The sequence below is a fragment of the Etheostoma cragini genome, chromosome 18 (assembly GCF_013103735.1).
Source record: "Etheostoma cragini isolate CJK2018 chromosome 18, CSU_Ecrag_1.0, whole genome shotgun sequence".
NCBI classification, from domain to species: Eukaryota; Metazoa; Chordata; class Actinopteri; order Perciformes; family Percidae; genus Etheostoma; species Etheostoma cragini.
The window spans coordinates 8488023-8510959 of NC_048424.1; the positions used below are offsets into that span (position 1 = coordinate 8488023).

Consider the following 22937-nt stretch of genomic DNA (forward strand, 5'->3'; position numbering starts at 1 on the left):
GTCAAAGACAGGAAACAAACACCATTTATTTGTGGTGTTGACAAACGGCCGTTTCCTGCACAGAGGAAAAAATATGTAGAGAGAGGAAAAATCAGGAGCAGCCTCTGTTCTGCAGTACCAGCTACATAATACAGCAACCGCGTGAAAACTCAAGGGATGCGTGTTTATCCTCAAACCAGCAATCGGCATTAATATTGTCCGAAGGGAGCTAGGAAGAGCCCTGGTGTGTTTCTGTGAAAGTGCGTTTACTGAGGAAATGTTATGTACGTTGCGGTATGGATTATACAGCAGTTATTTGAAGTTATTTCTTGTATACACCTTTGCTGGGATTGTATTTACTTTTTCTGCAAATTTATTTTGAAGGGTTTTTTGTACCATTGTTGCTCTATTCCTCTTTTTAGACCAACGTTTACATTTAGGCTTTTTAGAAATAGGTCTATAAGTAAAGTCAATTTTGCTTGCAGTTTAATAAGTTGTAGAGGGTGTAAACTTCCTAAAATTGCAGGCTTTTATTAGATGTCACTGTGTACCTGGAACTAATTTACGGATCTCTGTGGTGGTAAGGTTGAGTTAGCGGTTTGAGAATGAAACCCATAGTGGTTTCCTGTACCCATAGTCTGCCTCACCACTCTACCCCTGAGGCCTGCTGGTGGAGAGTTAGGAAGATGTAGATCTGAGCTGTTTACCCCGCAGGGGCCATTTTGGGCAGCTCCCGTCCTCCATAGGAAATAACTCACAGTAAATGGCTAAAAGTGACAGCAAAATTTTTAGAATCAATGGAATTGAAGGTCATTGCATGTCTGTGTGTGTTTTTAGTAAGAGCTCAGTCGATCCTACAAGAGTTATGTAGACCTGCTAAGTTATGTGCTTGCTCTTCAGTTGTGAGCCAACAGCCTCTGGGCCATTGAGGTTATGAGCTGTCCGGTGGCTTTTTAAAGCCCCTAACTGGTTTCCTGTTGTATTAAAGCTAACAAAAAACAGACACGCTGTAATGAGCTGTCATCCTCAGCACTTGTCCAATTGAGCCAATAGAACTAAAATAAGGCGCCTGTGCAGTTTGTTGCGTTTGTCTGCAGGCACGTGTGAATTACTGCATGAGTGGATATGCGTGTGTGTGTGTGTATGTGTTTGTGGGAGACTTGTGTGTGTGAGGGTGTGTGGGTGTGCAAGAATGTCAGGCTGTGTAACAGGTGGTATCATCTTTTGGAATTCATCTATTGGATTAGGAACAAAAGCAGCGGATATTTCTGAATGCTGGCTTGTGTCTGACTGCTGCCTAAGTATTTGTGCTGTGTGTGCTTGCGTGTGTGCGTGCACATGTGTGTGTGTGTGGTCAGCTATATGGACTGGCCATTGTGCCCTTGGCCCTCAGCAGATGTGGTCTGAACAATGAGCTGGGTAAATGAAAGGAAGTGGTGTATATATAGCCTCTTACGTCTGCATGAGTGGAGTTCGTGTGTGTGTGTGTGTGTGTGTGTGTGTGTGTGTGTGTGTGTGTGTGTGTGTGTGTGTGTGTGTGTGTGTGTGTGTGTGTGTGTGTGTGTGTGTGTGTGAGAGATCCTGTTTGATGTGACTGAATTGTACTGTATTGAGCAGTCCACAAAGGTGCTTTGTTTTTGTTACTGGCGACATTAAATTTACAAAGATTTTTCTTTTGTTGTGAGTTAATCTCAGTTAAGAAGATCGGCTGATCCAAAACCTCTCTTTCAGATTTTTTCATCTGTATCTCTCAGCAATGCAATGTAAACAAACTTTACAGTACTTCATAAGCCTCATGGCAGGTCTTTGGGCTGGGCAATATATCAATATGAACTGATATTGTGATATGAGACTAGATATTGTCTTAAATCTTTGAGATCGTAATATGACACAAGGCTGAAAGTAATTTTCTGAACTCGCCAAACTGTTCTCGCAGTTCTATTATTTGCTTTTAACAAATAATCATTAAATCCACTTTGACACACTGATTATTATTTATCACAAATTTCACTGTGTAAATATTTTGTGAAAGCACTCAAACCTACAAAGTTGTCGCAATATCGATATCAAGGTATTTGGTAAAAAATATTGTTCGTTGATTTTCTCCATATTGCCCAGCCCTAGACTTAATGACCAATTAATAAACTGTAAAACAATTCAAAAATCTGAAAATCAGGTGAAACCCTAATAAATAGAAGGTTCATTTATACGCTTTATAGTTTTAAATACGGTGTATTAAGCTGCGTGTTTAACGAGTAAAATATTGTAATGTAAGTATTGTAATCTATTTTGAGTCATTTTAATATCAAGTATTGCAGACTTGATGTGTCCAAAACTAAACACGGATAACATCAGAAAGAGTTGGAGGTAAGGAAAGAAAGGTAGAGTTACAGTGGAATGAAAAAGGCGTCAGTATCTGAGGCTTTATTTATAACTGTTACACTTCAGCTTGGATCCAGCACCAGTATCTGTTTCAGCTGCTGATTTTGACCTGTCGTAAATAAATTATTAAAGATTTTTGGATAATTTATGCAGTAAAACTGCATCAAATGTTGCTGCGTGCACCCATTGCCATTTAAATGCAGAAAACTCAAATATAGCAATGTAGTTCACTAAATGTTTCCAAATAACCACAGTAATAATGCTATATTTTCTCTAATTCATCTCATTTCATTTGCAACAACTTGGGTCAGATACTGTGGATGCGTACTATCTGCTTTGTTTTCTCCAGGGTGTAGAAAATGCTGTCAGGGTGTCTGGGTGTTGAAGTGTTTATGGGGCCCATCCTCCTATTGGTCCCATCTGGGTTGAGTTAAGACCTGTCACTACCATCTGTATTTCCTGTAAACACAGGGATCTTTTTCCAGTTCCAATTCCATTTCAACAACTTTATTTAGATGGACTGTAGACATATTTCTAGTCTTGGTGTCCAGTTGGTATTACAGTGACGTGTGACCTCATACTTTCTCTGTCAGCTGGACCACAGTTTGACTCCTGTTTATACAGTAGCTTGTAGTTGAGAGGCTGCAGATTCTTAAAAAAAAAACACTGGCCATGGATCATGTTGCTAAGCAACTATTCAAAACCTGTTAATACCTAAAATTAATATACCTCAACAGTTTAATCTCTTCATGTGTAAGCCAGACTTCATCTGTGAAACATTCACTTTAAGGGATATGGACGGATGGTTATGCCTGGGCTTGAACGCATGTTATCACTTGTCATCTTTCAACACAAATTTCCTTGTAATTTTGATTAATTAATGATATGTGTATATATATAACAAACTTTAAAGAGTGCCAGTAAAAAGCAGGGCACCATTTGCTTTTAGGTTATACTGTGTATGGCACATCTAATCCATGTAAATTGTAACCGTATGGAAATAGAAAACATTACTTTTGACGTTTGTAATGAGCCTAATCTCCCCGTCTTTAGCCAGATTTGTGATGCGTCTAGTTTCAGGTCCGTGTTTTTGTGTGCAAATAATAATTTCCCCGAAGGAAGAAATGTGAGGCTGCTGTGTAAAGCTTTCAATTTATTTATATTTGAAGTTCACCAAATGGAGTTTTTCCTCTCAGAGGGATTTATATGATCAGTGTGGATTGTCTGCCTGTTTTGAATGGCTCAGTGAAGATAGGCAAAGCCACGGTTTAGGGCTTACTCCTAATTTTGAGCTTACAGGCTACAAAACCCGCTGTTTACTTTATTATGGTGGGGCGAGAGAGTTAGAGAAAAAGACACAAATGGAGGAAAGTGAAGCTATGGAGAAAAAGTTAGACAAATGAAAGGAAGGGATTGGAAAAGGGCAAAATAGGGGAAGCATTACAAGGAGACAGACTGCTGACGCTTGGGGGGGGGGGGGGGACTGTTTGGGAGAAGAGCGATTTTCTTTTGGTACTGTAAATAATAGCCCCTGCTTGAGTTGGACGGCATTCACAGCTCCTTTTGTGTGCAGTGACATCTTAGGTTCCCTAAAGAGAGGAGAGGGCCGGAGAGGGTTCGGCTTCCAGGGTTTTCACTGGCATGGGAAAGGCAGAGCATTAGCCCAATATGAATATCAGAGAAAATAAAGCCTCCACAGGTCAAAGGGAACCTGCCAACACTCACTCCTGGCTCCTTATTCCACTCAAACCCCCATAAACAGACATGCAGCCATTTACAGTACACACACACACACACACACACACACACTCTTCCCCCCCCCCCTGCTTAGTCTGAGAAATAATGCATTTTGCCTCTTACTTCTGACAACAGCAGCCCAGTGGTTGAGTTGTGGCATCGTCTCTGTTTCTAACTGTAATGTAAAGCTTTTAGTCTTAATGCCAAACACATGAACTTACTAAGATGTCCAATTCATAGCATAGCATAGGAGGTAGTATCAGTTACACGTTTAAAACCACACCAAGAAATATTATTTTAATCAAAGTGTTTTTTGTATTTCCGATGACTGTGATGACTCATTCAATAAATCACTGTAATGCTGATGTCAAGGCTTCTCTACACTGCAACACTGTCAAAAGTCAGGACCACATACGAGGGAGGCATCCCACCTTGCCTGGGCTGAATCGGTTCCATGTTTTAAGATTGCAGTTATGTTACATTTCTTTCCCCCCTGCTAGATGTTTGGCACAAATAATGCTTTGGGCCTCCGGTGTTGGGTATATTACAGTAATGTGATTTACTTTTCTCAGGAACATGACATATATAATTATGTAATGCTTTTGTTACTTTGCAAATTTTGGGTTCAACTTGTTTGCTTTCTTTCCAGGAGTTTGATGGAGCCTTTATCTAAATTTCTTCAAATGTGTCCCTGTGTCAATTGCTCAGTTGTTCCTGAAAAACCTGTCAACAAGACTTCAAGGTTATTTTTTATTAAAATGTCCCATTTCCTCTGTAAAACATTACATATTTGTGATGACTTATCTTGAAATCATGGGTGGTTGCATAAATTGTGATTTGAAATGATCACATTGCACCTCATCTGATCGTTAGCTTGTAGGTGGTAGTATCTAGCAAAACATCATGGGTTTGACATGGGTTTTTTGGAAGAGTGTGGTTGAGGTCTAATGTGTTAATTTCTCCCTTTTTCTTCTGATTTAACAATGCAAGTGGCAGGGAAAGATGGAGGAAACTCCTCCACAACTAGGTACAGTCACTTCAGCGCTGAAATCTCTGTATTTTCAGGAGAATTGATTTAAACTCAACTCAGGATGAAAAGAGGAGCTGCAGCAATGTGCAGTGCAACAAAAATATGGCAATTTCTGAAAATTCAACCACATAAACCTATTCTGGTACAACCTCTAAATATAATTATGAAGCTGAAAATGAGCATAATATGAACACTTTAAAGGCAAAGTATTAAAATAAAGTAATAAGTAATGTCAGTAATGATTGGTAAAGTACTTCTTCAGTGAGTCATATGTAATAAGTGATTAATTAGAGGTATGAGTAGAACAATAATATGACATCAGAGAAACGAAAATCACGTCAAGAGAATAAACAAACAAGAAATAAGTTTCTAAATTAGGTACAAATTCTGGGTGCTGTCTATTTGGCGCCACCGGTAAATCCCTGGGTGGAGGAGATAAAAGCGTAATGTCCCGTCACATGAGTATGATTCACCTACCTGATGATGTCACATCCTGTTTCATTCCTTCGTCAGTAAACAAGCAGCTACAGACGGGCAGGAAATGGTGGTGGGGAAGGACGAAGGGGGTGTGGCAGGGGGGGCTTTCTGCTGTTAGTTGGGGAGCTCCTGAGGTGTGATCTAATTTCCACTTTTATTCTGTTTTCCTGTAGGAGAAAACATCCGTCCAGTTGTGTCAGACAAGAATATGTTGACCTATTTCCTTTTTCTATCAAATACAGATGAATGAAACCTACAGTTGACATCAGTCATGTGTGACATCAGTGCAAGTTGGAGTTTTTAAGGCTGCAACTAACAAAATTATTAGCCATCAATTTGCAATTATTTTCCCAATGAGTTGATCAATAATTTGGTAAAAAAATAGTAAAAATGGCTCACAAGAGTCATTACAATTTACAAAATGCAACTTGATTTATTTGAAATATTATTTTGAATGCCAGAGCAGGTCTTACTCAGAAAACTGGGAAAAATGTCAAACAGGTCTTAAGTCCAGAGCTCTGCAAAATGCGGTTCATCTATTGTGTATAGCCTTACTGTGTATAAGTAGATTACTCAGTCACAGAATAAACAAGAAATTAAGGAATACATCAGCCATTACGCGTTGTCATAACCTTATTGCATCAGCTTAAGATATATTAACAATCACAGGAAACCGTTGAAGTCTAATTTTGTGTTTGACATGCTACCTGACTCTTAGAGTAATCCCCACTGGTCTTGTCCTCGGAGCATAATTAAAGCATTGATAAGAAGGAGCAGTTGGCAGCGGGCTATCAGCTTGTTTTTCCTTAGACTCTGTGCTATCGTCCGTCATCGTCTTTGTGTTTTAGAGTGCAAGGTGTGGTGTTTGGTTACAAAGGCTCAGCACTGTGTTTGTGGGTACATCCAGGTTAGGATAATAGCAGCATGTCGCTGACCCACATCAGCTCTGTTTGTATGGTCACTGCTAGAGTAGTTTAAAAAAGTTCCTCAAGTAAAACCATGTATGCTAAAAGTCACTATGTATGTTTTTAAGAAGATTTAGGTAATTTATTCTTAGTTAAGTGGATCTTCGTTGGTTTCTTATCAAAGGTCAATGATTGCCATTGGCTGTGATTGCAAAGCCACCACGTGCTGTTTTGTTTTACCTGGAAAAACGGGAGGCCGGTAAAAACATGGAAATGAGAAAGTTTGTGTGCTAACGGGGCCAGGAGCTACATTATCAATCCCAGGAAGCCTTGCTACCAGGAGGCAGGAACAACAGCCACTGGCTCAGAGAAAGGGGACTTTCCTCCATCCTGCTCTGTTAGGATGCAGAACAATGCCAAAATTACTCACATACACAATGACTACTGGCTTGGATATTTTCTGTGTGTGCTCATACAGACCAGCTCACAGCAGGTTGCACTTTGAGCTCTGAGCCCTGTGATCTCTGCTCACTGGCTGTGTTTATGGGTAGTCTAACCCTTTACCCTTACCTGACCTCTTTTATTCATCAAGCTCTGATATTAAAATGGACACCGGGGAGTCAAGTACAAGAAAGTGGCTCTTTCTGAATTTAATGCTGAATTTAATGTGACCCACATGTCGTGTTTTGTTTTGGGTTAGACTAGACAGCTCGTCCTTGTGCTGCCCTGTTTTTCCTTCCTATTCTGCACCAGCTTTCTGTCTCACCCACCCATACCACCTCTCCTGTTTATCTCTATTATCTCACATTAATTCTTGATCGTTGTCTCTCCTCTCCCTTTTCACAATTTTAGAGACAGCTCACTCTCGCTTTGATTTCTGTTACTTGTGTCGCCTGCATTGCTGGCCGCTTTCCAGTTCTTGTGGCCATCCCACACCTCAAAGTAAGAGAGGAGAGAGAGCACGGGTCCAGTTGGAAAGAGGGAGAGAGACTAGTCTTGCAGCAGTAATTGGTCAGGAAGTGAGCTGCTTGGATGTGCAAGCTCTTCTCTCTCCCTCTCTCTCCCCTTCCGCTCCCAGTGGGCAGTTAGTTCAGTTACGTTTTGCTTCCATCTGTTCCCCTGTCTCTCTGCCTTTTTCCTCTCAGTGTCTCTCTTTCTCTTCAAACTGACCTCCTAGAGGGGTGGACCACCGACCTGGCCGCCTCTACACAAGCCCTACCTATCTGTCTGAAGCCAGTCTGCGTTTCTAACACTGTATGTGTGGTGTGAAACTTTTCGAATGCCTGAACATGGATCTAACCTGTGACAGGATACTGGGATATCAGCAGCTGAGGAAAGTCTAATCGCTGGAATGGTCTCTCTGAGGTGAGTTGTCATTGTCTTTGTTTGGCGCTGCAAACTGACAGGACACAGAGTGTGGCCCTCTTTCTTTTCTCACCAGCCCAGATTTATTTAATCATAATTGTAGAGGTTGACTTTAGAAGCCTCAATTTGGCATGACTATATTGGCACCTTTGCCCACTTGTCTGATTAGGAGCCGCCGTGTCAGACGGCAGGACTTTTACACTACCTGTCCAGGGGTAAGCTTCGGAGCCAGAGGCATAACAATGATGATGCTCTTTTTACTTTTTGTGTAACTGAGAGGATGTTCAACATGGCTTTTATAGGTGTGTTTGTGTTGTACCGTTAGACCTAAAAATCAAATTTGAAGAGACACTGGCAACCATATTAAACCATGTTTGTTGTGCCGTTTCAACATGCGTTTGGATGAGAAAAACAAAGTAGAAAAAAAGAGTAGCTCAAGTCTTCGAAGTATCATAGCTTTAACATATGTGCACAGAGAAAGTTTGATAATGAACATTGTATACAACAGAAATGTAATTAGTCAAGTTGTGGTGTAATTGCAATACAATATTTGTCGCACTCTTACCTGTTTGAGTGCGCGTGTGTGTGCGCCTGTGTGTGCAGGCATGCATCTTTGCGCACGCATGCGTTTGTGCCTGCGCGTGCACGCTTGTTCTCCTTTGTGGTGTGTCCTCATTCTGGGAGCTCTAACTGGAGCACCCAGCTTCTGAGGGACACAGATTCTACAGACCAAATGGGATGAACTCATTTGTTGTCATGTGTGACTGCAGTAATTCTTAATGATTACGATTTATGATTTTTAGAGGACGGGTGGTCATTGTTTTTATTGTGGCCCTGGTTTCTAGTACTTTATGCTATTCTAAGGTATTACTTGCACGCCACGAATCAGATAGTTGCATTTGGATAATTTTCCAGTATTTCTAATCATAAAACTCGCTCCGATATTCTTGATGATTACCTGATGATATGGTCTTTAAAAAACTCAAGGATTTACGTATCCCTGTATACTAACTTTTGTTATATATTACTTTGTCTTTAGTTTCTTCAAAAACCTTTTTTGAATGTAAAAGCCATAGGCAACAGATCAGAAATATATAATGATCAATATCATAAAAAGACCACAAGTGTACATACACACATTCCTACTTCCTCAAGAAACATATTATTTTGTATTCTCATATGAATTGTAAACATATTCTATAATATATATATATATATCTTAATGTGAGTGTGTATATGTGTGTGTGTGTGTGTAGAGTGTATATGTATTGTATTAGCTTATGTCACGTGTTTCCCCAATGGGACAAAAGTTCCTATGTCTGCGCTCTGCTGGTCTCCTTTCCTGTAGCGGGACCCTCGTCCTGCATTTTAATCTGGGGCCAAACACAGCTTCCTCGGTACATCCGCCACACACACACAAACACACACACACACACACACACACACACAGTATGAAACAGTAAATGCTTGAGCTGCGTCATCAAACAGTAAACAATAACAATGTATTGCTTGTGTTGATGTGTAAAGAAATATCTATCTGCAATCTCCCCAGCCAAATAATATTTACTTCTAGGAAATGTAAGTTAAAGTTCCTGTAAGCCACCTGTTTTTCTCTTTTCCTCCTCCCCGCTGATTTCTTTTTTGTCATTTATCTGCATCTGTTAATGTGAATACCAACTCGCTGCATAGTTGAATACTGACATTATCTCCCATCGTAAATTCTTTCCCTGGGTTCTGCTGTGGTCGTGGTGCCACCCTGCTCTATCATTAGCTGCGGCTGTTGACCTTGTTGTTGTTGACGTAGCAGCTGTAGTTATTTCTGTGTCGCTGTTGTTTAGTCTGCTGGAATGGCAAAGACGCTCCTTGTTTTCCTGGACACAGCTATGGTCAAGTTTTGAGGGTTTCCTGCTCTTATATAAGCTGAATCTGGTGCCTCAGTCGGATTTCTGGCTGGCAATTGTCAGAAATTCCTGGTCTTGTCCTGGCACTGGTAGCAGACTACTGTGTGCTGGGGGAATAATGGCCGTGAATCTGGAAGGCTCATAAATCTGGGATAGGGAAACTCGATACAGGATATTGAAAAGTTAACCAGGATTGTAGAGTTTACCACTTCCAAGTTGTCAAATACTGACGCTTGGTCAGAGACTCTCAGCGTTGGATACCGACGCAAAAATCACCTTTAAGCTTCTGGACGGGTCACACTGGGCGGAGCAGCAGCTCGACCGCAGCGCTGTAAGGTGACGTAATATTAAGAGCGACAACGGTAGCGTGTAGAGTAATAGACGTCAAATTTGCATAAGGTGGTTGGTTGGCGTGGTGGATGGGTCAAACAACACAGGACTTTCATCAAGAGGCCGGGGTTTGCGTCCCGTTCTTGTCCCGTGTGTCACTGAAACGTACATTTTGCAACCCTACCCACAATCTTATACTAAACCAAACTATCCCGTTCTCTTGCCACATGTCAGTTAAATGTGCATCCTGACCCAGAGCGTCAGAAAGTGACGCCAAGAGTACCGACCGTGCACGTCTAAATATGACACCAAATAGCTTGACGACCTGAGAGCGTCAAAAAGTGACCCCAAGACTCCCGACAAAGTCTAAATAAGACTTTAAATTAGACTTTTTGCTTCGTCAACACATGCCAAAGGCACCTGACCAAGCATTGCTTGGCTGTGTGGCCAAACTTTGTTCAAATTCACAGAACTAACTTTAAATACTTGTCAGATGTTAGTATGACAGAATATTGTGCAAATCTGTATTAAACAGTAGCCTGGATGCTCTCTTTTACAGCAGACATTTTAACTTGTAGCACAGATGTTACAAATATTCTTCAATACGCCTTTAGTCTCTTTAAGTGTTCCAGTGAACCATGACGGTGAGCCTCCATGGCACACATGAGGGTGGTATCAATCTTCTTATGCAACACTCTGCCAGAAAGCAAATAAGCATATTTCCCCAAATGTTTAATTGGAATATTTTAAAATCAACATTGGAAAGAACTGTTGTGTTATTTGCTGCTGATTAGTTGGGTGAAACAAAGAAATATATACTTCCATAATTATAACCATGTGATTTTTTTCTTTTCTTTTTTCTGTAACCATGACATAGAAGGTCCCCTAACCTTCAGCCCAAACCTTTAAGAAGTGCTTTTTTCAACCCAAGACACAATCTCTCCCTAAACCTGAAAAAGTCTTTCTGCCTAAACTAAACTTAACCATAGTGTTGTCACATAAAAAAACTCTTTCAACAGTGATTTTTAATGATTTGGGAGGAAACAAATGACAAATGATGTTGTGCTGCTGATAGGGGGGTCAGATCACAACACACTGTGTGATTTTCCTGTTTCATTTGGAGGACCCGCAGAATACATCAGACTTACAGACAGTGATGAATGAATTTTCAAACCTTAAAGTTAATTAATGGGGAAAAAGGAAAACAAAAAGCTGTGTGTTAAGGGGTAAATAAAGAGCTCAGGCGGCAAGAACAAAAGCTTTTAGAGTTGTGACACTCAGAGAGAGAGAGAGAGAGAGAGAGAGAGATCCATCTCACCAGTGACAAAGACAGACAGGGTCACAGAGGGAGGGGGAAACTGTATATGAATGACCCCTCCACCCACAAACGCCTGTCATTACTCACAGACTCTTCTCAGTCTGAATCTATTCCCTCAGTTTGGTCCACCTATGCACTGTATGCGTTACCACAGAAACAGACTACACTCTAAATTGTGGGACAGCTGAGAAAATGAAGAAGCTGTCAGGCTGTCTGAGCAAGAGAGACGGCTTAAAACACACAGACACACACACACACACTCTGCCCACTGCAATAACAATCATCGAAAAAAAGTTTTCCGCCTGCCCTCGTCCCTCCAGGACATGCTTAACTGAATGGGGACAGTTTTTATTTTTCATTACACACACAATCTCGCTAAAACATTTTCAAAAGGTTGTGGTCTTTTAAGTTTGACTTTACAATGCTGTTGGAAAACAAGTGATTGTGTGTTTGTTTGTACCAGTTAACGTTGAATAGAGTGATATGAACCCTGTGACTTGTACCACTGCTTGCAGTGAGTGTTTTGAGGAATGCAGTGGTTTATTGACGAGAAGTATTTTCTTCTCGCTCTCTCTCTCACTCACACACACATACACACACACTGTCTTCCCACATGCCACTCTGTCTTGGAGATAAATGCCTTGCTGTCGTCATAGTGACCACCACAGCGCTATGGCTCCCAATCATCTAGGCAACAACGCAACTCCAAAACCATCAATTCTGACTCCGTATGTTTGTGTGTGTGTTAGTGTGTGTGTGCGTGTGTAAGTTTAGCTTGTTGTCAGCCTTGAAAAGGAGAGAAATAAAACAAAATTGATGCAGCAGAGGCACACATAAAAACATTGGATCCTACATTTCCCACAATGCCAAATTGTTGTGTCTTCGCTAATTGTTAATTTTACATTTCTTGATACAATGTGTTATCTAGTGAGCTTTAGAAGTGCTTGTTGGCAGATCTTTTTACCACTGGACAGAGCCAGGCTGTTTCACCTGTTTCTAGTTTTTATGCTAAGCTAGGCTAACCACCTCCTGCCTTTAGCCTCATATTTAGAGAGTGGGATCAATCTAACTCTTTGCAAAAAGGAGAATAGGCTTATTTCACAAAATGTTGCACTATTCCTTTCTGGTGTGACAGGCATTTAACACTCTTGACTATTGATGATAAATTATAATCCTCAGATGATATCAATAATGAAAAACATCAGTACTGAACCACACACTGCGCATTCTTTGTTTCTTCAAAGGAAAGATACGTAAAACTTCTTTTGCTGGATCAAATCTGCAGCCAGACCATAAAGTAACGCTAATCTTTGATTTTTTTGAGTTGCCGTCTCCCCTTTCAACTTTTTTTTTTTTACTATGTCTACATGTGTTGCAGCTCATATACTGATTGTCAAATCCATTAATATCATATCCTGCAGGATGGCATCAGATAAGCTGGACTGCTGCTGTAGGTTTCTGTCATCAACAGGTTGTGCATGGCTGAACAGAGTAGGTGTGTGTGTGTGTGTGTGTGTGTGTGTGTGTGTGTGTGTGTGTGTGTGTGTGTGTGTGTGTGTGTGTGTGTGTAGTCAGATTAGGAGTGGAGGTAAAGGGGCATTGTGGGTCAACGGAGCCTTAGCCCATTAGAGAGAGGGGTCATGCTTCTTGGGCTCTGGTCCTTATGTGTGAGGATAGTCCAGGGGGTCTCTATTATTGTATTGGTGAGGAGAAGGGGGTTGCGTTAGCAGGACCCCATGCTGCTGTGACCAGTCCCTGTCTTTTAAAAGAGGGACGACAAATAGTCAACACATTTGCTTTAGTCCTTGAGACTGAGGGCCTATTGTCTCATGTGTGTCTTCCTTATGGGACCCATGAGTGGTCCTAAACTATAACTGCTTAATCAAATGATACATCTTCAAGTTCCCAACCTGGAGAGATGTGGCACCTGTGCAAGGTCACAAGAGGAACTTGTGGGGTCTTAACATACAAGAAGACTTTTATCTTCTTGTATATTAATTAATCATTTAAGTTCCTCAGGCCTTTAAAATAATTAAATTTAAAACAAGGAATACAATATACATAGGGCTTGATATTATTGTTATTGCGGAGAAACCAAAAAGCTTTTTAAACTCTGTAGAATTTAGCAAACTGTCAAGTGTCAAAAGTTGGCATTGGTGTTATATTGAGTCTTGGCTTGGCTGCCTTTTATTAAGGTAAAGTTATTGTTCAGCTCCTCGTGTTAAGGCTAGGTTAAATGGATTTTATTTTGCACTTCCATAAAGGTCAGAGACTTAAAAGAGACACATTGAAATTTAAGGAATGGTCACAATCGAAGTAGCAGAGATCCACATATCCTGACATCAACTCCCTAGTATTAGTACAACTCCAAAATATATCCTATAATTACCACAATACAACTCAGTAGTGTCTTTTATTAAACCCTCTCCGGCTCCTACGTGCCTCACACGTCTTTATATTTAGAATTTACTGCTCAGTTATTTTTTCAAATGTTGGAAAGCTCCCCGAGAGCCACATAAAGCACCTTACGACTGTTGACTGTGTTGAATTTGTAAAAGCTGTGTAGTGTGCCTTTAAACACAGACGCACTGAAAAGTTTTTGTTAAGTGAAAGAAGTGGATTTGTAGAAAAACTGTTTATTCCTCAAAGGAAGCGATTGGGAGAGAAAAAAAAAGTAATTTAAGGGTTCACAAGCTTAAAAGGTTGGGAACTACTGTGTAACTATAATTAATCCATTTCAACTGATGTTCATGTAGGTACGTCTTGAATCCCACTTTTGACATTTTGTGCGCTCATTCTGTCCAGCCTTTCTCTGATGTGGGACACAATGAGCAGGGCAGCGTCTCACAGTGGACGAGAAGCTTTTGTTTGAGCTGGCTCCCGGCCCTATTGATCAGCCGTAACACCCTCCTCCTCCCTTCTCTCTCTCCCCCTTGTAAAGTGTGTATACGTGTGTGATCTCTGGAGCTGTGCAGTTCAGCTGCCTGCTGAGCACGCAGCAGACGCACACACACAAAAGGTGTCGCCAGCCCTACAAGCGTTACGGACCGAGCTTAAAAGTTTGATTTTGGAACGAGAGAAGAAGAGGCTAAAATGAATAAGAGGGGGGGGGGGAGAGAAAGATAAAAGATGGGAAAGAAAGAGAGGAAAATGGAGAGGAGGAACTCCCAGCTCCTTGTAATTTGCTGTGGGAGAGAAGGAGGAGGAGTCAATGGGAGGGGAATACCCAGCAGGGAGGGAGCAGTAGAGAGCAGAGGCCATTCACTCTGACACACACACACAACCACACACACTCACACTTGCATGCAAACACACATATGAACACTTTTAGATACACACATGCAGGCGGTGAATGTGTTGCCACAGGAGAGAGGGAAGGAGAGAGATTTTCAGACAGAGGAGCTCCTTAGCAGACTGAAGTGAGAGGAAGAAAAGACATCAGGCAGAGGAGTGTGTTTGAGTGTCTGTGCTAAGCAGAAAACCTGAGAGTGCATGCTCCTGTGTATATTTTGAATGAGCAGACTGCACATTTGCTCCCAGGAGAAAGGATCCACAATGATTTTGGAAATCTAAGGGAATTTTTCCAGGCTTTTGCTGGCAATACTGTTTGGAATACTCCTGGATATGTGACCTGTTCTGGGAAATCTGTCTTCCTTTAAACCTGGGCCTCACTTTTTTCCTTTTCATAAACTCATTCACTCTAATTTCTGTTGAATTGGAGCCAAACCACAATGCCTACCGGTAAGCAGCAGCTTTTTTTGAATTCTTTAAATATGCTCCATGATGTTTCCCAGCATGTTTAAATTATAGACACTCACACAGGTTTTTTTTCCAGAGGTGAAGTGGTTCTCTGATGTGGTGGCACTAGATTTTGCTTTCTGCAAGCCTCATCAAATGGGATTAAACCATTTTCATGTAGAAAAGAGTTACACGGTACACAATACATGTCTCTTTGGCCAAGTGAGGAAGTTATTGATGATCAGAATAAGATATCATGTGTGGCAACACAAAAAATAAATAAAAAGTGGATCTTTTCAACTAGTCAAACTTTAGATAGCAGCTTATAAATACAAGGTCCATTTACTAGCCATTGATAATTTGGCTGTTTGTCTTAGTGGCTCTTTTGTGTGGTGTGTGTGGGATTTTTGTTCCTCAGCTGACAGCGTAAAAGGAGTGTGTATATTAAACTTTAAAGTCTAATCAGCATTTAAGGCTGGTGGGATAAGTGCCTCTGCAGCGTCTGTTTCTCTGCAGTACCCTTGTATGAACGTCTTCTGGTTGTTTTCTCACCCCTGGTGTTGAATGCAGCGTGTTTGCTTTCTCGCAGACATCGCGGATTAAATTCCTTATGATGCGGAGATGATTGTGCACGCAGCTTTCTGTTGTCCTTGCACAATTCGAGTGGTTATACAATTGTTAGTTACATATATCATTTTCAATGCAGGCACTGCAGTTAACAAAAAAACAGCTACATCTGTCACAAAGCATCCCATTTACTTGGTACATGGTCCCTGAATACATTTCTAAGTCTTTTGCACTCAAGGACAGCACGTGTCAATTTCCTCTTGCTGGGTGTAGGTTTGACCGAGTATTGAGATGCCATTCTGCAGCCTGTGACCCAAATTAGAGCCTTAAGGGCAGCGGTTGGTTTGGGGTGGCTACAAATGGGTATAGAGGAGAGCAGAGGGGGGGGGTAATTGCTGTTTAGAGCAAAGTCTTTGGTTTAGAGGTGCTGGAGACAATGGACCCCTCCGTTGTCTCCTCCCACCCTGCTAGTCTAGTCCTCTGGGTGGACATCTGCCCCCTCAACCATGAGCACCATCACAGGATGGGTGGAGGGGAAAGCAGGGTGCAGAGTTGGGTGGCTCCCTTTGGAGTAATCCGTCTAATATAGATAACAAATCAATAGTTTTCCAATCCCCTGTGTGTGTGTGTGGGTGTGTGTCGCTATAGGAGCTGCAGGACTTCCCAGAGTGTAACTTAAGTGAATGCAGAAAGTCCAGTGGCGAGTTTTTTTTTTTTTTTTTCTTTCCATTAGGCTGCAATCCAATCAGGTCAGAGAATGAGGCTAGTGTGTCACACTCCGAGGGAGGCCAAGGGTGTGTGCAGCCAGGGTCGCGTGGGTATCCCGAGGGTTGGTGTGAAAGTGTGTGTCTGAAAATAGGGGGGTGTAAGTTTGCAGGTGGACATTTCTTTTTCCCACAGAGTTTAAACGTAGCTGCTGTCAGCTCAAACTACGCTTCCCGTTCTTCGCTGATGTCCACAGTGTCAATAACAACCAAAGAAACTCTACAACCTGAAGATAAGGGGGGTGTCAATCTGCGTGTATAAAATGTGTGATAGCAACTGTGCATGGCAGATGTTTATATGTTTTAGTGGTTTTATTTTATTGTTAGAAAAAGCCATTTGTTGCTAATTGGCCTCCCAGCTGTGTGCGTGTTTGCTTAAACCACGTTTTGTGAGGCAATGAAAGCCATAGGAGTCTATTAGGTCGCACCTCAAGTTTAAACTCCTGTCTTTACCAGCCATGACGTGTGTTGAGATGTTTGAAATACTGTCTTGAGATTGTTGGAGCCTGTGCAACTTGTTCTGTGCCAACACAGTAAAGAAGGAATGCTTATTCTCTCTTCTTCTCTTTTTCCACCCATCTCCCGAAACATCTGCATTATGATATATGTCGAGCCCTGCGCAGCTCTGTGTTGGTCCAGTGATAAGTCGTTCAGTGGAAAACGTCCCCCGTCTCCAATTCTATCCTCTTCCTCTTTCCGTTTCTCCCACCTCTGCCCTCTCTCTTCTTCTTCTTCTTCTTCTTCCCTCGGCTCCAGTTGTTTGGCTGTTGTGTGAAATCCTGAGTGACACTTTAAGGTCCTTAGCGTCAGTTGAGATCACGCCTGTGTCTCTATCCCAAACAGACACAGACCTTTAAGTGAACGCGGCGGAAGATGTGAGACCGTAACAGACAGTAGGTGCTTCATTGTGATGTTGTGTCACTGCTCAGACTCCAGGGAACAAAAACTCTAAGTAGTTTGCATCTGAAGATATTTAAAATGTTGAAGATTGTAATAGAATTTGGTAAATTGGTTTGAGATAGACAACAAAAAATTTAGAATAAAAAACAAAACAAAAGGCAGGATTTAAAATGAAGCCAAGCGAGTGGGATATAGAAAAAAGTGGGTGGTGTTTGACCTCTGGCCTTTCTTCTCATCTCTTCTTCCTACTTTCATTCCTTTGGGTCCTCTCCTCCTCATTTCTCACTCTCTGACAGTCACATATGTCCTCTTCCCACCATGTTTTCCTATTATATTGTCTTTTTAAATCGTGTTAAGATGTTGCAATAGTAAAGACAAAAACTAATGGGCTATAACTCCATGAGATGCTTTCACTTTCAACTTGTACTTGCCTGAAAACAGTCTATCCTCATGCTTGTTGTACCATAAGACTGCATAAGCATTGAACTCAGCTGCCATCTGGCAGTCCTGTTGCAGCATAAACAAGAACACACACGGACAAACAAGGTTGATTAAAGGACCCATGAGCTGTACAAAGTGTGTGGTCAACTTACTCCTGTCTGGGACAAAGGCTTTGGTCTTTGTCCTCAAATTCTGGTCATTTCCAGATAAATTAAACTGTGGATGTACCTGGATGGATGTTGTGTTAAATGTCCTCTTGTCCCTGTGAGACCAGCCTTGCACCTTTGTACTGCTTTACACACACATGGGACAAAGACATTTTGCCTCTTAATCATTTCTTGGCAACATTTATTATTCTGCCTGTTTCAGCGACATTCCTTGGCATTGCTTTTCTTTTGTCTTTAATGTGTTTATTATTCAGTGGATTGTCTATTTTGATTCAAGTTTCTATTTCAAAAAAAAGTCTGAGGAGCTGGCTTTCCTGAATCTACATTTAGAATTTAATTATAATATGTCCACAAATCTTGTGTTCATGTAACACTTTAGTGCAATTTAAAGGTCTGGAACTCTCCCTGAAACTCAAAGTAATAAGACACAATGGCCTTAGTATCCTCTTACATGGACCCTTTAGATGAGACTCAGTAATTAGTGTGACTAGGGAGGGTTATGAACACATGTGCTCCAAATGCAAATATGAGCCCTGGTGGTCTGTAGCCATATACACAGGCTGGTCAATGTGTATTTTTACATAGTAAAGTATATGCTTGGAGAGGCTTGATCTGAGCCCATAGGAATTTCCTGTGGAGCTCATATGACACAGCAAACCTTCCGTTACTTTATGACCTGCTAAAACGTATTCTGAGTTTAAATGGATATTAGGAAGAAGGAAGAAAAGACTGGCAGGAATCAAGACAGACAGGCTCAATGTAACTGACATTTATGAAAAATTAAGAGGGTGAGAAGGGGCAGTGAGAAGCTGGCTGACATAGCCTGTTGTCCTGGTCTCTTCTCGCTGATATCAAGTTGTAAATGATGATGTCTCTTTTAACCTCCTTCTTTCTTAATGTCTGCTCACACAAAGTGTTAGATTAATTTGCGTGACAGAAATGTTGTCATCTACAGTATGTCCACAATGTTCTGCTCCGACCGTCCCAATGCAGCCCAAAATTTGGGACTGAATGGACTTTGCATGGTGACACCCAAACGCAGACACACAACCTAGCATTAGTAGAACTACATGCAAGTCTGCGGTCTGCGTGGTCTGATCCACAGCGTGTCTGTCCCTTCATTGTCATTGTAATCATTCCTCCATTCAAAACTTCTCTCGCCCGACACAGTCTTTACACTTTGAAAAAAAAAAAAAAGCCTTCCAAACTTCAGCCAAATCTAATGTGAGCTTTTAGAGCTAGCCAAACCAAGTGCGTATATTCTAAAGTTAGTCTTTTCAGTATGAAATCCCCTCTTTGATTTTTTTTTTTTTTAGTGCTGGGTTTTATTGCTAAGGGATACTCCCTGGAAGTCACGTGTACTGAAGGCTTTTTGCTGATACCGGCATACTACACATTGTCACTTGGTTTTTAAACCCAATGATTAGGGATACCGAGCAACTTAAAATAAACACAGTTTTTTTTTTTGTGGCTGTTCTGTATCCATCTGCATAAAACATAATACTTGAACTTGTTTATGGGTTAAACATCCACATTTTCACATACCTATTACAAAACACTCACAGAGCAGTTAGTGCTGTTAAGCTACTTGTGAAGATCATAGGGGCCGTAAAGAGGGCTGACAGCTGTTTGCTGACCACTCCAGAATAAAGAGAACTTCAGGTGACCCTAAAGAGTGTAGCAGGAGTCATTAAACCTGGCTGGACTTGCGTGTCGGGCTGACTACACCGATTGAGGGAAGTTATCAATTTAAGCGCTTTGGTAAAAATGAACAAGAACAGTGTTTGTTAAATCATTGTTAGCTATATTTGCATCTTCATTACAATTAATAAGGATAGTTATTGGGCAGCTCAAGTGAATTTTCCCTTTATTCAAGTGAAGAAAGGTACAATACATAAAATCACCCACATGTAATAACTTGAATTTAGAACATTAGTTTAGTAAATAGATTTTTTTTCCTCGTCACTTGACAATTTATCTTACCAAAAAGTGTTTCAATGCCAACCATGCACATTCTTCTGCTTGGGGAGTTTGTGTTTTTCGCTCAAAAAGCTCCAGAACAGCCACTCAATCGACTTTTTGGTGGTCAAATATTATTTTCAAAGTCAAGAATTATACATTCAATCACAAATCATAATTACAGCTAATATACAAGTAAAAGGTTGAACATCATTTGGACAGGAGGTAACTACAGAACAGTCATCTTTTTTGTGTGTGCGTGTGTGTGTACATTGGAGCCAGTTCACCCAGGAAACAGCCAGGGTGTGCCCCAAACATGAAGCTGGAAGGTAGGAAGGAGGGGCTAGACAAACACAAGATGGAGAAATCTCTCTGTGTGGTGTTTGGGTTTCACGGCAAACGGGAACATGGTTTCTCTGTATTAGCTCTCCTTGTCTGTTAGTGTGTATGTGCAGGACAGGTTGCATGTGTGCACACTCTGCCTGCCCATATCTAGCCGCAAGATGGTGTGAGGACCATTAAGTTATTAGCTCAGTTAGTGTTATCTTTGGAGTGATAAACCTAATGCATTTTGTGTGGAACATACACACACAGTATAGATTTACATATATCACTAACTGGGATAAGGGAAGATATATTATAGATTTGTCAAAGGGCAAAGAAAATGGCCAGTTACCTATTAGTGTCATGGAATATAATATAACCCTTTGTGCATTGTGTACGGTAACTTGAAAGCAGCATGTTGCTTATCCATAAGCCAAGGGGTGGGTGTGTGTGTGTGTGTGTGTGAGAGTGTGTGTGTGTGTGAGAGTGCTTGTTTGTGTTGTTTCACCCACCAGATTCCTTCTCCTTTCTGATCTGTAATTGTTAAAAATTGGGTCAGGCTTTGGAGTTCAAACATTTGGATGGACACACGCTCAGTGAATCAGTTCCAAACTTGTCTAAAAAAAAAAAATACAGTTTCACGCCATTTCAGTTTTTGGATGCTCTAATTCCTTCCTGCTTTTCTTGGCACGGCAGTGGAGCAAAATTAAAATAAGAGAAGGATGTGATTCAGAACACAAGACTCTTCTCTCATTCTTGTTTTTCAGATGTGGATTTCAAAATATTCTTGTGTCCTTTTTAGGAACTAGGTAACTAGCAGTTAACTTCATTTGATATTTCTGTGAAACAACATATATGTAATGTTGCAGTGAAGAGGGACTTGAGGGCTCTGCAGGGTTTTTGAAATTAGACTTAGCAATTAGCTGCACCAATCAATTTTCCAATCAATGCTTATCAATGGATCAAATGAATGTAACGTGAAAGGTGCCACTTGTAGTGACAAACCACAAGGAATTGTGGAAACTTTGCAGTTGCTATCCAGCCTTTTATGCCTATTTTAGCTAATTTAGTATAGCTAAATTTTTTGGGTTGGTCTGCATACTACTACAAACAATACTACAATACTAGTAACTAGCTAGTAAAGAAAGTAGAGCCAAATATTTTCCTAAGGAATTAATAGGGACCAATGCAGTGGTAAAAGTAGTGTGTATATTAAACTTTAAAGTCTAATCAGCATTTAAGAAAATATGCTTATTCAAACCTCTGTGATTAGGTCAGTAGCTGGGGGATAAGCTTTGCTTGGTCTAGACGCAGGAAAAAGCTAGCCTGGCTCTGACTAAAGCCCAAAAATATGCCTACCAGCACCTCTAAAGCTTAGTTAATACCTGGGAAATAGTTCAAGCACATAAGTCCCTGTACAACAACAGCTTGTCGTCACTACAGTTCCATTTGTGTACTCGTTAAACAAACAGGATGCAACCTGTTCATTAGTGAGCTTTAGAGGTGTTAATAGGTATGCTTTCGCTCAGAACAAGGCTAGCTTTTGCCCCCTGCTTTAGTCCTCATGCTAAGCTAAGCTAAACACCACCGGGGACTAGCTCTGACGTGACAGTGTTATCAACTTCTCTTCTTAACAGTTTTTTTCCCCAAAATGTTAAACGGATTATAAGTTAGAAGAATATCTAGCGCAGGAATATGCAGGTTCTGTTTCTTAACTTGGTATAAGTCGTGGTTGCCAGAATCAAACCCGTAATCTCTCCATCACAGACCAGTCTAACAAGCATGCCTGCTGCTAAAATGCTTTCAAAAGAGGTGTCACCATAGCAAAAATTCCTCCTAGGTACCTATTGGAAAGGTGAGAGAGCAGGATTCTTTGAGCTTGTTCTCAGTTTCGCGTTTCATGTTTTTGAATGCCAGTCTGTGATCTGCGATGCTTTGAAGTGAGACGTGTTTAGGCTGAGCCTGTGCTGCTGGCAGAGAGAGAGCGACACTGTCCTGAAGGCCACTGGATCTCAAAGTTGCCACAACACCGGTGCTGCCGGGTCACTGGTGTACCGAGCTTTGATGATAAAGACTGGTGTCAAACTCCCACTGAGCTGGTATGAGGCTGTCTCACGCCGTCCTTCCCTTGCTTGTCCACTCTCTTTATTTGCCCCTTGTTCTTACCGTCAAAGCTGGCCTTTCTATGAAGCGAGTCCTTGGAAAACGTTGAGGGGAAACTTGGAAGGCTTCTGTTTGATATGGTGCATATGTGGTTTCACTTTAGCTGGCCTTGCTGTTGGGTCTTGGCAGCTGGTAATCATGTCTTAGACGATCTCTTCACACAAGGTTGTGGGCCAGTTTGGCATCGGACTGACGCCAAATAGACCCCTGTAGCTGCACACAGTACACTACACAAACACACAAACTTGCCTCTCTTAAATAGAAGTAGGTCTTTCATTCCTTGCCTCAGAGTGGAGGGTTTACAGCATTACACTCCTAATCTTGTCATTAAACTCACTGAAATCGGTTTCTCTGTCTTGCTGCAAAAACGCTCACACATGCACATTTACCAAATACGTTTCTGTTTTTCTTGTTTTTGTGTTTATGAAAAGTTTCTTTGGGTGGAAAAAGTTAGGAGGGCTACTGGTCTGTGTATGGTGGTCAGTCAGAC

General features: G+C 41.2%; 1 protein-coding gene across 2 annotated transcripts in view; it reads left to right on the top strand.

The window, feature by feature from the left end:
• Positions 1-7537: 7537 nt before the first annotated feature.
• LOC117961084 (pleckstrin homology domain-containing family G member 1) overlaps positions 7538-22937 on the top strand; it is a 38716-nt gene continuing 23316 nt past the window's right edge. Inside the window, exon 1 of one of the 2 annotated variants that reach the window (XM_034899470.1) lies at positions 7538-7875. Coding sequence is in view for 1 of the 2 variants with exons in the window: in XM_034899469.1 (XP_034755360.1) it covers positions 15156-15165 (10 nt within the window). In the remaining variant the exon portion in view is untranslated. Of the gene's footprint in view, positions 7876-14654; positions 15166-22937 lie in introns of those variants that run through there. The other variant, XM_034899469.1, reaches the window with a different exon arrangement.